Raw genomic sequence first — 14,215 nt, 5'->3', positions numbered from 1 at the left:
AAAACAAAAAAATACATTCAAAATCTTCTCATGAAGTGCAACACATACTGACATGAAACATGAAGTCTGTGCAGTATGTTCTCATATTTGCACAGAAAAAACTGTTGTGTCAAAAAACCTGTGAGAAAGGTGTCAATATTACGTGGCCAAATCTAGCACATAGCAGGTTCTCAAATGGTTCGACAGAACGAGAATAACTTAATTAACACATAATTCTGGCAATTTTGATTAAATCAACTGTTCGGTAGAGTTGACTTTGACAATGAAAAAACCATGAGCAGTGAAGTTTTTCAACAACCAGTTTTTTTAATGATGATGATGAAGACAATCACGTGACGAAAATGCTTTTTTGGTACAATGACGATGACTAATTTGTTCTGCATTTTAAATTAATAAAATATGAAATAATGAGAACAGACTCAGATAATTTTTGTTGAAGTTGCTGTGTTGCAAATAATAAATATATCACAACCAGGGGTTGACATTAAAACCCACCACCAGCCAAATGCACATAGAATTCGGCAGTGTGTAACTTGTTCACTCTTGCTAGCCTCGTTGGCCAGTGGTCAACAGCATTTTCAATGAAAAATTAAATATCGTAGTTAATAAAAAAGCATCTGAAATAGTTCAGTCATGATGATACTACATGATACTACAACTCCCATGAGCACTGTGTGGACGCTGTGTGCTCATCCCATTAACCATGCACTTCGCCCTCTCGCTGTATACAAAAGTGTGTATTCCTTTTCTGGTTGTGGCTTCAAAGTGTTTATTTAGTGATACTCTATAACAAGGGAGAGTACAGTTTCAGATTATCCTGTACTGATCAGAAAACATGGCAGTGACAAGGATTGCAGCATCAAACATAGAAAACCACAATTGTTTGGTAAAGTAGTATAAACTTCATCCACAGACAGTTCTGTGACTTGGATAGACAGATGTCCATGATTTAAAAGTCGCTTTAGTTTATTTAGTGCTGCAAAAAAGAAAAGAAGAAAGTAGGCTTTTCGCAGTGTTTGGATTAACTGGTGGCATACGATGCGTTGCACATTCAGATAATGTATTCAGATAATGCACAATACCATAAGGTTCAGCCAGTTTTCCTCAGCTGCCTGTAGGCGAGTAATAAAATATTTTTTATTTGCAACACAAAACTGCATGTTTTATCAACACTATGAAAAATAGTGGATACATGTATTCTTCATTCTCTACACTGACACTTGGAGAATATTCACGAGAAAAGATCACACACATACGCAGTTTACTCAGTTGGATAGAAGTAATGACTTATGTTGAAATAACATGTTATGCCCAAACAAATGCATGCTGTTACATTGTCCAATTACCTATATTTATTAAAATCAACAAAGGTTTATCAACAAAAGCTGAGTTTCTTAAAAAACAAATACATGTCTTATATGAATCTTTAAAGTCTTTATTGCCTTCAAAAAAGTAAAGATGTTCACACTGCAGCTGGACATTTCTGAATGCCCATGTGAAGCAGTGTTCAGTCATGTAGAAGGGACATGCACTGTTACAACTGATGCGTTGTCACAAGCACGTTAGAAAGTATTTTACAGTCATGGCATTTACTGGATGCAGGGCATTAAGTATGTGACTAAAATGGTTGTTTTCGTTGACTAAAATAAATATGATTTTAGTTATTTTTGTCTTTACCTATTTTCTAGTTTCAAGTTTTTAGGTTTGAAACTCCTTAGTTGCTTTAGAAGTACATTTGGGATCATCATCTTGCTGAAGGATTAAGCGCCGTCCAATAAATTTGGAAGCACGTGTCTGAGCTGATGCTTATGTACACTTCAAAATTAATTCTGCTTCAGCTATTAACAGTTACATCATCAATGAAGACAAGTGAGCCAGTATCTATGGCAAACAAACATGCTAAAACCATAACACCCGCACCCCCATGTGGGGAAGATCTTTGGCGGTTCCTTTTGGCCTCCAGACTTTGCTCATGTATAAATACTGCTGCAATTTCTACATGGTAAAATCATAATGAAAATACACTGAAATAAAAGCTGAGAATGTGCACTGTACCCACCTGTGAATTATTTGATTACAAATCTAAAATTGTGGAGTACAGATATAAATCATGTCATTGTCCCAAGCTTTATGGAGCTCACTGTAAATGTACACAGATGTTTGTTACTAGCCATAGTTAAAATGTCATAATGATACCTGGAATTAATTTTTTTTTGACAATTTTGTTTATATAAATAATTTAATTCATCAAACAGTGCCTGATCTTAAAGCAGAAATTCCATGTGATGCAGTGTATGTCAAAATATTCAGATGTGTGTACCTAGCCATAGTAAATGATGGTACGCTTTCAGGCCAAAGACATCTTTATCAAGTATAAAAAAGGAATAAACTGTTTAAAGGGTCTAATGTTAAAGGTCTAAAGGGTCAGGCTAAAATGTGTTACAGGAAAAATGTTAAAATATAAAAATTTGTGAATGTCGTCTATAATTTCTTCTTTTTTTTTAAAGGTGAAATTATGAAAAAAAAACTGCTAGACATTCTTTGACCTTCTATTAATAGGGATTTATGGTAATCATTTTTAACGACCTATTTCAATGAGTAAATCTAATTCTAGCATTGTATGTCATACTGTGGAGTGTTGTATAGATAGATCACATGATGTGGCAGCCATGCTGTTTTTTGGGCACGCATAAATAAATGTATGTGTATACAGCAGAACTGTAATCAGGACTGTTTTTTCAACATTATACTCTTTTCAATGAGTGGCTTTGGTTTCTTTGTAATCTATTTTATTTTATTCATGTCGTTCTTTATATCACCAAGCAGTGCAAGTTAAATAGTTGTAAGATTATAGTGACAGGCTCAAATGTGTGCACCAAAAAATACAAATAATACAAAGATGCATATAAATACATCAAGCAAGGGTAATGCTTTGCAACCTTGCAGTGGATTCAGGTTTCAGATCACCTACGACAGTTGAAATGCATTTCCTCTACTGTTTTATGCATTTGTAAGTGTCTGGGTAATTATTTTAGTGTTGCATACATTTGAGCAGGTCTACTGGGTAACAAGCTTTGTTTGTGCTGCTAATAAATTCTGCACTGTTTTTGCAAGTCATTTCACACATCTTGTGGAGCACTTGGACACATCATCAGTAACCTGGGGTCATGGGGTGTTTTGGGTCTTTCAACAATCATACACCCTCACCCATGCGACCCAGCCAGGGTTGATCAGGCCCTAGTTTGTGTCCATGTAGCATGTGTTGCCACGGATCCCACTTCTTGATCCACAGCCATCTTGACACCCTCTCTGCGGCCTCAGTGGTGTTCTTGATGGCTTTCCTGCTGTGCAGTCCTGTAATGCCAAGGAGCTTGAAGGCCCTGTGGAGAGACTGGCCTGCAAAGCCTCTGCAGCCCACCTCTATAAGAACACATTGTGCCCTCCATCCCTGCCTCTGGTACTCGCTACCAGGTCCTCATACTTGGCCCTCTTCCTCTCATAGGCCTCCTCCATCCAGTCTTCCCAGGGAACAGTCAGCTTCAGCAGGACCACCTGTCTTGATATTACAGACATCAGGACCATGCGATGGTGTCTGGGAAATTGAGCTGCTTCCCCAGATCACCCTTCAGCTGCCAGTCCCCTGCTGTGACAAGGAGCCCACCCTGCACTCTTGGCTGAGCCTGGGGCTTCTCCCGTGCTTTAACAAACACAAATGCCCATTTTTCTGGGTCATGTTGCTTGGCTGAGCTGATCCCAGTGCAGATGGTATCTGCTATCACCTTCAGGACCTCTCCCAGGGCCTTCGGGCAACAGCTGAGGATGTGTTTGAGTGATCCTCTTCTCTGGCACAGAGGGCATGCTGGTGTCTCAGCCATACCCCAGCACTAGAGTTTAGCTGGGCTGGGGAGAACGTCATAGACCGACTGAATCAGGAACTTGATCCGGAGCAGCTCAGCCTTCCACACCAAAGAGACCTTCTGCTCTTCTGCACTTCTAGTCCCTCCCATCTGGTACATGCGCCATTCTGCCGCATGCCCACGATCCTGCTGGAGCGAACTTTCTCCACCCCTGCTCGCACCTCCTCCTGGACCAGGTGACACCCCTCTTTGCCTTGGGCCTTGTCATAGCAAAGTCTTGGGACGCTACCAAGCCCTGCACGCCCAGAGGCCACTGATCCCACCAGCACGCTGTGCCGATACAGAGATCAAGTATCCTAAGCTATGGCTTTTTTGAGAACATCTTGCATTTAAATACTACTATTTCACTTCCACACCTTCACAAATTATATTCGTTAGCAATAGTGTGTAGACATACAAATTTGTCTGATTTTGTAAGTATTTAATTTCTTATTAATGCAAGTGATTAATTTTAGTTTATTACAAATGACAAATAAATTTACTAGTTTATGCAGAGACCCAGCATAGAGGAAAATACATAAACTGAACATTTAATACATGACCCACCTTCCTCCTCTAGTAATTAGGCTATGTTTAAAACATCCTTTTCAACATAGCCTAAAGAAGGAGGCTTTTACATTTGTCATAAATGTTCATCTGGAGACCCTGCGTCAAGTGTATCAGGCATAATGAAACTGCCAGTTGCTATAGTCTTCATACAATAGCCATAGCCAGTGATTGGCCATAATAACTCCAAACCTCTCATCACAACCAATTTAATACTGTAAAACCAACAGGTGACCTGCAGTCTCTAGCCACAAAATTCCCAAAACTGTGTTGGACACACTTTAATTTGCCATGACCATGAATTACCAGTAGAGTTTCACAATTGTATCTTGACTGCGTTGATCATGTTTCCCTCAGCGCAAGCTCCCACCATTCATTTGAGTCTATGTTAACAATGTCAATGAGATGTTAGTGAAAAGCTTGATGCTAATTATATTACAATGTCAAAAGTAGACTACTTTTGCAGAACATGACAGTTTAAAAAGAATGATTGAATGATTTATAACATAACAAACATGATACCACAATACACATAAGAATCAACATATGAATTCAAAGAATTGCAGCAAATTTTAACTGAAGATTTTGTAACGTGCACATTAACTCAATGAATATTTCCCAATGCATTTTTCCACTGATTTGTTCTAAATCTGCTCTCCTTTTCCTTTGGACTTGTTCAGCTCACAATTTCAAAGAAATCATTTCTTGGTGAAAAAGCCAGGCAATTGTAATAAATCTCGTCCAATGCAAACAAATGCACAAATTAGCCAATGTTATTGTATAGACATACAGTCAGGTCCATAAGTATTTGGACATTGACAAAGTTATTGTTATTTTAGCTGTCTACCACAGCATATTTGAGTTGAAATTAAATAATGAATATGAGCTCAAAGTGCAATTTCAATTTGAAGGGATTTACATCCAAATCGGGTGAACGGTGTAGGAATTACAGCACTTTATATATGTGGCCCCCCCCTTATTAAGGGACCAAAGGTAATTGGACAATTGGCTGCTCAGCTGTTCCATGGCCAGGTGTGTGTTATTCCCTCATTATTTCATTTACAAGTAAGCAGATAAAAGGTCTAGAATTGATATCAAGTGTGCCATTTGCATTTGGAATCTGCTGCTGTTAACTCTCAATATGAAGTCCAAAGAGCTGTCACTGTTGGTGAAGCAAGCCATCATTAGGCTAAAAAAAAAAAAACCCATAAGAGAGATAGCAAAAACATTAGGTGTGGCCAAATCAACTATTTGGTACATTCTTAAAAAGAAAGAATGCACTGGTGAGCTCAGGAACACCAAAAGGCCCGGAAGACCACGGAAAACAACTGTGGTGGATGACAGAAGAATACTTTCCCTGGTGAAGAAAAACCCTTTCACAACAGTTGGCCAGATCAAGAACACCCTCCAGGAGGTATCTGTGTCAAAGTCAACAATCAAGAGAAGACTTCACGAGAGTAAATACAGAGGGTTTACCACAAGATGTAAACCACTGGTAAGCCACAAAAACAGGAAGACCAGATTAGAGTTTTACAAAAAACATCTAAAAAAAGCCTGTACAGTTCTGGAACAACCTCCTATGGACAGATGAGACAAAGGTCAACTTGTACCAGAATGATGGGAAGAGAGTTTGGAGAAGGGAAGGAACTGCTCATTATCCAAGGCATACCACTTAATCCGTGAAGCATGGTGGAGGTAGTGTTATGGCGTGGGCATGTATGGCTGCCACTGGAAATGGTTCCCTTGTATTTAGTGATGATGTGACTGCTGTCAAAAGCAGCAGGATGAATTCTGAAGTGTATAGGGCTATATTATCTGTTCAGATTCAGCCAAATGCTTCAAAACTGATTGGACGGCGCTTCACAGCACAGATGGACAATGACCCGAAGCATACTGCGAAAGCAACCCAAGACTTTTTTAAGGTAAAGAAGTGGAATGTTCTGTCCAAGTCAATCACCTGACCTGAATCCAATTGAGCATGCATTTCACTTGCTGAAGGCAAAGCTGAAGGCAAAATGCCCCAAGAACAAACAGGAACTGAAGACAGCTTCAGTAGAGGCCTGGCAGAGCATCACCAGGGAAGAAACCCAGTGTCTGGTGATGTGTATGGATTCAAGCAGTCACTGACTGCAAAGGATTTGCAACCAAGTATTGAAAATGACAATTTAATTTATGATTATGCTAGTTTGTCCAATTACTTTTGAGCCCCTATGTATAAAAATGGTTGTAATTCCTACATTGTTCATACAATATTTTTGACAAAACCCTTAAACTGAAGCTGAAAGTCTACACTTAAATCACATCTTGATTGTTTCATTTCAAATCCATTGTGGTGCCGTACAGAGACAAAATGATGAAAATTGTGTCACTGTCCAAATACTTATGGACCTGACTGTACATTATTCACAGAATCTCTCCACTGTTTGCTCCTTTTATAATGTATGTCATGCAGTCCATTTTTGACTGTGGCGTTTTGGCCATAGATGCTTGTTCCCTTGGATTCTTGTTTGCAGTTATATTTTACTCTGCTTTGATTCCCTTTCAGACAGCATTTAAAAGTTTGCAAATGCTGGCTGTGAAGTGACTCCACTTATAAATATTCACAGCCAGAGAAAGCCATTCACCCCGTAGAGATGAAGCTGTTCGGTGAAAGAAGAATGGAAGTTTGCCAGTTGGTCCTGCTCTGCCTTCTGTGAATGAGACCGTCTTTCTGAGGGAGGCCATGGCATTTTGGGAGGCTTACAAGGACATCAAGAACCCTGGCATTTACCAAATTCTGTCCCCTTTTGAGCACCTCGAAAAAGGTGGAAAGAGAAATAAACACTTGTACACAAAAAAGTGCATGTAAACAAAAAATCGTAATAAACCGTAATACACCGATAATTTCATGATACTAATTTTTTCCTTTGGAGCCAGCTTACATCCATTGTAAATTCAGGTGAGTGACCATGACATTGACACTTAAATAAAAAGAAATAAAGTAAAAGTCAGCTGACTTGACTGCTTGCTATTGTGCTTATTGCTGGATTCTTTGAATATAACTAACATGTGAAATCCAATGGCCAACAAGTTTACCATGTGCAATCCATGACAAACTATCTGAAGACAACCCTGAAAAGGCTAGCATGTAGGTCAGACAGCTACCTGTAAGCCTCTTCACCTCCGTTCGCAACAATGAATAATATTCCCCCAAAGAATTCTCACTGTGATTCATAACACAAGGGCAATGGCCGATCTCTCAATGATTTAAGTTGCACTGTGGTATGCCCATCTCTTCTGAACTGAACTCAGCCACCAGAGAGGATTCATACTCTTTCTCCATCTGAATCACTTTATTTTCACTCCATGATTACGTCCCCAGTGTAAAGTGCTGGGAAAATTGCTTTTTGATACTTCTCAATTATTTTCATATTACACCAGATCTTAATAGCTTCTCACAAGCCCCTAGGTATCATTACTGCCTACAAGCATACTATGAGTCTCATTATGTCTCAGCCTAAGTATTGCAAAGTCACAAAAGGACGCACTTAAAAACTGAGCCCACATACTGTTCTTAGGTGCCAGTAGTGTAAAATGACTTACACAAATGACCAATAACCTACTATAAAAGAATGTTGTCACTTGAAAAGTCTCATTTCTTTAGTGTGAGCTACATCTGTCACGATAAAATGATCTTAATTTGACAAAATGAAAGAAATAAGAAAGACATTTTTTACTTCCACATTAGCATTGTGTTTCTGAAAATTAGCACCCTTTACCCTTAAAGCATCAGAATGTTACTGCTTTATAGCTTTACTGTCTTCAAATCAGAAGACAGTAAAGTCTTTTCAACCCACTATCTTGTGTCTCAACTTCTATATTTAACAATTTTTTTCCACACGCGAATGTACAAACATACTGCACACAGAATTCACAAACTGTCCCTGTTATGTAAATTAAGAATCACAAATGCAATTGATATGTAGGCCGACCATAAAGACAATAGTGTCTCTTTACACCTTATGTCTGGTCCATGCACATATTGCTGGAAAATTCATGAATGCATTAGGCATCGTAAATTTGAGTAGGTCTATGCTTTCTAAACACGGCTTAACAAACCCCTTTCTTTGAATTGCTGTAGCCTACTGCCTTATGAATGTGAATTATTAGCGAATCGCGGTACCAGTAATTAGTTCACCTTTGTACTATGACCACATACTCGCCTATAAGCTTAGGGTACCTCATCGGATAATTGTTCAAGAGGCTTCTCGTGATTTTGAATTTGCATAGTTCATTCGCTTTAAGTACTAATTCGTGTTACTGTACCAGGGAGAAGAGGTTGGAGTGGCAGTCTTCAAGGCTCGCCCCGTTAGCCACCCAATTCGCTGCTGCAGTCATAATCGTCCGGGGTCGTCAGTGCTGGGCATGTCGAAATCCTGGGTCGGTACCAAGACCGTGCCGTTGTAAAGTTCCTTTTCAAGAAATCCACGCCATACGCTGACAATACTCAAATTACTGACAGCAAGAACAGGGGCGCGATTTAAAATTAAATCCCCCACCCCTGCTCCCCAAGGAAAATGTATCAATAATGAATTGATTTTGCGGGACGATTAAATGTTACCCCAAGACGCGCTGAATCCAAACTGTGATGGAGGGCTTAAAATAACGAGCTATCACTTACAACCTTTGTCTTCAACGTTTACGACATGAACTCCAAAGAAAACTGTGATGTTATGTTGTAAATCCAAACGTAGGCTATTAGGAGATGCGAATAATCATGGAATCCAGGTCATGGGTGTCCGAATCAAATCATTAGCCTACTAAACACGCACAAAAAGAAAACAGATCCTCGGTTTAATAGGCTGCATCCAGCAGAAAATGTCACACTGTAGCCACGCCAGTCTCTTCGGTTATTATATTGATTAAATAACAGTTTAATCCAAACGATGTATTCCTTTCTTCTAATGCGAAAATCAATTTTAATTAAAAATGTATCGATAATGAACGTGGAATCGCCCGGATTCCAGAACTTAATGTACGAAAGCGCAGTTTTAGTCTGGCAATATGGAAATGATTCTCATCATTATATTGAAAATTAACACATACGACAAGTGTCAAATGACTGGAGTCAGTCAGAGGTGAACGATGTTATTCAATAGATAGAATGGTAGAGTTATAGTCTAAATATCTATATAAAACGGATACGGATACGTACTGATGTTTCTTAAATACAAGAAAGAGTTAAAAAATCAAAACCGCTTGCACCACAACCTTATGCACCAGTTGTGATAGTTTGCGAATTGTAATGGTTATTTATAGTATTTCTTTCTTACCACCGCCATACTCTGACAGTGTGTAGCACACAAGAGGCAACGGAGAACAGCAATGTTTCCATCCTCGTTTTTAAAATAAGACTGCATACTAAAGTAGCTAGGCTATATATCGAAGGTTGTTTCCAACTGTACAAAATGAGCGATGGATTTCGTACAAGATAGGCTAAAGTTAAAATTTCAGTTTCGATTTAAAATGTCCTCACATCTTGTTTCTTCCTCAAACGAAAAAGTATCCAGACCATCATCAGGAAAACGGCAGTAGACTACAACAGACGAGGGCTAAAAAAATCCTTCCTTCCTTTCTGTTTTATATCATGACGAAACGTCCTACTCCAGCAATATGAACCCAATGTTGCCGTTGGTAGCTAATTACGCTAGCTAACAATCATCTCAACAATGACGCCAGTTATCCCTGTCTGATATCGTGATTAATAAATACATAATAGGCGTTTAAAAAAACATGAAACGGCAAGCTCGCAGAATTACGTCTATGTGCCCTTCAAAATGTACCAAGAATATGAAAAAACATATGCCCTTTATGAAGTGGTCTTTTAAAATGAAAGAAAGCGCTGATACTGGTTATTTAACGTAACCAACGGGCTTCTGTGGGAAGCCTCGTCTCCTTTTTCAGGCATTGTTTTTGTCTAAGTGTCTTTACTGTTACATTCGTAAGTGAATGTGTGTGCGTGTGTGTATGTGTGATTCCCACTGTGTGTGACAGCCTGCGCCCACAGCAACCTAACTCCTGCAGCCCACCACGCACAGCAATGTAATGGCGGCTGGCTTCCGAGAGACTCACTTTCCCGTTCGGCACAGAGGGCTCACGTGATCAAAGCAAAGGATTACATCCGCAGTATTTCAGTACATCTGACACGCGAGTTTCTACAGGCGCTCACACTCACTACCAGTCACCATTATCCTCGCAAGATAGTATTGTTTTTAACCGCCTTCCTGTGTACTAAATAATTACAAGGCATTATTACAATATTGCATTGCTTTCATTGTGAAATAAATTCTAATTACGTTATCCTATTTCTCGTGTACATACCATTTCTGTCAACAGAAAGATGAACAATTAATTCCTGAAAATAAATCAACCATTTTATGCCGTACACCCATAAAGTCATATGTGAAATTTTTTTTAATTATATGCAAAATTAATATTTTGGGAGGAGCACCATTTTTGACTCACAGCCTTAGAGGCCATACATATCTATGCCTTCTCAGAAATGTGTGTGGAGTGGGTTTTGTAGTGAAATCTACTATATGTAATGCTTGACAAGCATTTTCAAAAAATATATTGCATTTTGTCAGCTGTGACAGTACTAGAATATCTTTATATTTAAAAGTTTCTCAGAAAATGTTTACAACTGTCATTGCCTGAAGTGCTGGAGTCCTCAGCTGTGGACGGGTGCAACAGCAGAGGTTCTCAAACGTGGTCCCGGGCATCCTCATGTGATAACACATACTGAATATACGTTCTATATTTTTCACCTTACTTATTTACAAAATGCAAGTTTAACTTGTTGCCATTACTAGCTTTGAACTCCAAACATGGTTTTGTTTCAGTTATCCACACTTTCAGCAAATAGGACCCCACTGATTTCACTGATCAGTCTATCACAAAACATAGTATCATCTTTATAAAGGAATAATTTTCCACACTTCAGAAAAGAAAGCATTAGTTGATCTTACTGATTAAAAATCCAGAGGTGAATGTGGTACATGTAATATGGTATGCATACATTTTTCTGACATGAAGTCACCTTCAGTGTGACCTCAATAGACATTAAACAACAAACAGCTTGTTATAATTTAGGGGTTCCAATTGTGGTTGGAAAAAAAACGAACACATGAAAGCGTACAAGACCAGTTCTGAGAACTTCTAGCCTAGAGGACAGCACTGTATGCTGATTTTTGTCATTGTTTAAAAATCAGAAACAAATTAAGAAACCCAGGGTCTCATTTATTAAATAAATACATATAAATATGAGATCATTAGTTGTGTTTACATGGAAATTGACATAAACATTACATTAACATGACATTTATTTGGCAGACACTGTTATCCAAAGTGACGTACAATAAGTGCATAAATTGTTCCTTGTGGCAGTGAAGCTGTACTGCAGACTGGCAAGAAACATTTTACCAATCTCTCAGGGGGTGTCTCAGGTGTAATATTAGAATAACATAAATTGTGTACAAATAAGACAATGTAAATGAATCAGTATGATTGTACAGTAATGTAAAGCTCATTCATACAGGCAATATTTGGGGGATTTCATGATTTATGAAAAGAAGCATATTACTATGTCACTCATCCAACTTTTTAAATGTAATGCTCATTTTATAAATCACATATGCCGAATTTAGGAAGTGGTTGCATTCTCACATTTGGTGTGAAATCCACACAAATTCCAGGTCACTGGTGAGGTAAATTTACTGTTTACAGGGTTCACCAATGTGGTGTACAAAGTAATCAAAATTTTTTCTTAAATAAAAATACCGATTCCTTACTGGACAACTACTCAAGAAAGTGAAAGTCACTAATTACAGTACTACCTACCAGTACTACTAGTGTCATGGTTCTGTCTTTGTTTCTCTTTTTCCTTTTTTGGGCCGCCAGATGGTGGTAGTCTTGTTCCTTTTCCCTGCTTAATTGTTTTATTGGTTCCAATTATTCTATTGTTTTTCAGTTGTGTCTAGTTATCCCTTCCCTCTGTGGTCTGATTGTGCATTGTGCCCTCCTGTGTCTTGTTAGGGTCTAGTCTATTTAAGTCTTCTTCTTCCCTGACTCGGGTGCTGGTTCCTTGTGTTTTCGCCTGTGTTTCCTTGTGTCTTGCCTGAGCGTTTGCCCGGTTTTCCCCGTGCCTGTTTTTGTCCACCTGTTTCTGCCCTGCCCATTTAGCTTCCCTTTGGATTTTCTGTTTTCTGTTTTTGAGTTTTTGTATTAAAGTCTGTATTCCCCTTTTGGAGTTCTTGGGGTTTTTTTTCACTCTGAATTTGGGTCCATTCCCTCACCAACCCGTGACAACTAGTAAAAGTCTTAAATTATCTGGTATTTGGCCACAAGTTAGCATTTGCCATTAAGCAACAGTAACAACGAATGTGATTATAAAAAAAAAAATTTTAAACTGAGACTCATTTTACACTTCAAAACAAGTGCCCAGATTTTTAAATAAGTCCAGAACAGCACAACCTGTGACTGCTGATTTTTTATTTATGTATTTATTTATTTAGTCCACTTCAGAAAAAAAGCCCAAAGTCGCATTTTATAATCAGACATGGTAACACTCCTCACTTTGCATAATTAAACATGACGGCACCCAGACAGAATGACCAATACTGTGGCTGGTGTGCTGGTGGTGGTCGTACGACTAGGAACCAGTCTCTGGTCGTTTGTTAGCTTTATGTGCTTAATTTTCTCACTCCACAAAGCTATATTTGTAGACTATGCAAATGTTTTGTCTTAGTTTATTTTATAGCGAGTAACGAAGGTAGACTGGGAGTTGGTAAGAAATCTACTTGCTCAAACAAAATTTATGTTTAGCCAGATATGGCAAAATTTACCTGTAACATGGAGTACATGAAGACCTAATAATATTTAACTTATTATCTGATATCAGATATTGAAATTGTTTCTGCTACTCACAAGTAAATCATAGTGACAAGTAGCTGGCCATGAAAGTGCTTAGATCACTGATTGCTGGACATACACAAACTGCAAATGCCAATATGTGTCATGGTCCTGTTTTTCTGTCTGTGTTTCCCTTGTTGGGCCGCCAGATGGCGGCACTTTTGTTTTGTGTCCTGTTCCCCCCTGTTAATTGTATTATTGTCTGTCTCGTTATTCTATCATTGTTCCCACCTGTGTCTTGTTATCCCCTCCTTCTGGTTTGATTGTTTTTGAGTTCACCTGTGTCTTGTTACCCCCTGTCTATTTAAGTTCTCTGTTCCCTTGACTCGGGTGCTGGTTCCTTGTGTTTGTTCTGACTTATGTTTTGTTTCAGACCGAATATACCTGCCTGTGTTTTTGTTTGACCTGTCCTTGTGCTCTGTTTGACCTGCCCTTGTCCTCTACCTGCCTGTGTTCTGCCCTGCCCATGTTTGTGAGTTCCTCTTGTTTTCTGTTTTATGTAGATATTGTTTGAGTTGGTGTTTTTGCCCTTCGTGTCCTTTTCTGTTCCCTGTTTGTTTGCCCTGTAAGTAAAGTCTTTGTTAATTTTCCCCTTTTTGAGTCATGTTTTTTTTTCCACTCTGCGCCTGGGTCCCAGCACCCGTACCGTTACAATATGGCTACTTGTTTCGCTGTCAGCACTCACCACAATAACTAGGAAAGCTGGATTTTATTAATTTTATTTTGTGTTCACTAACTTTATGCTATTTGTTTTGAGCTCATTTTCATCCACATTCCCTGGTCAAAAAACAGGACCAGGCTTG

The 14,215-nt window shown here is 38.7% G+C and overlaps 1 protein-coding gene across 2 annotated transcripts in view; it reads right to left on the bottom strand.

Moving 5' to 3' along the window:
• LOC118237086 (mediator of RNA polymerase II transcription subunit 13-like) overlaps positions 1-10,497 on the bottom strand; it is a 147,356-nt gene extending 136,859 nt beyond the window's left edge. For both annotated transcript variants that reach the window (XM_035435512.1, XM_035435513.1), the window contains exon 1: positions 8,769-10,497. In XM_035435512.1, the coding sequence (XP_035291403.1) occupies positions 8,769-8,840 (72 nt within the window). In that variant the 5' untranslated portion in view covers positions 8,841-10,497. The remainder of the gene's footprint in view (positions 1-8,768) is intronic.
• Positions 10,498-14,215: the final 3,718 nt, after the last annotated feature.

The sequence above is a fragment of the Anguilla anguilla genome, chromosome 10, assembly GCF_013347855.1.
Source record: "Anguilla anguilla isolate fAngAng1 chromosome 10, fAngAng1.pri, whole genome shotgun sequence".
Classification (NCBI taxonomy): Eukaryota; Metazoa; Chordata; class Actinopteri; order Anguilliformes; family Anguillidae; genus Anguilla; species Anguilla anguilla.
This window is presented reverse-complemented; position numbering and strand designations above follow the sequence as displayed.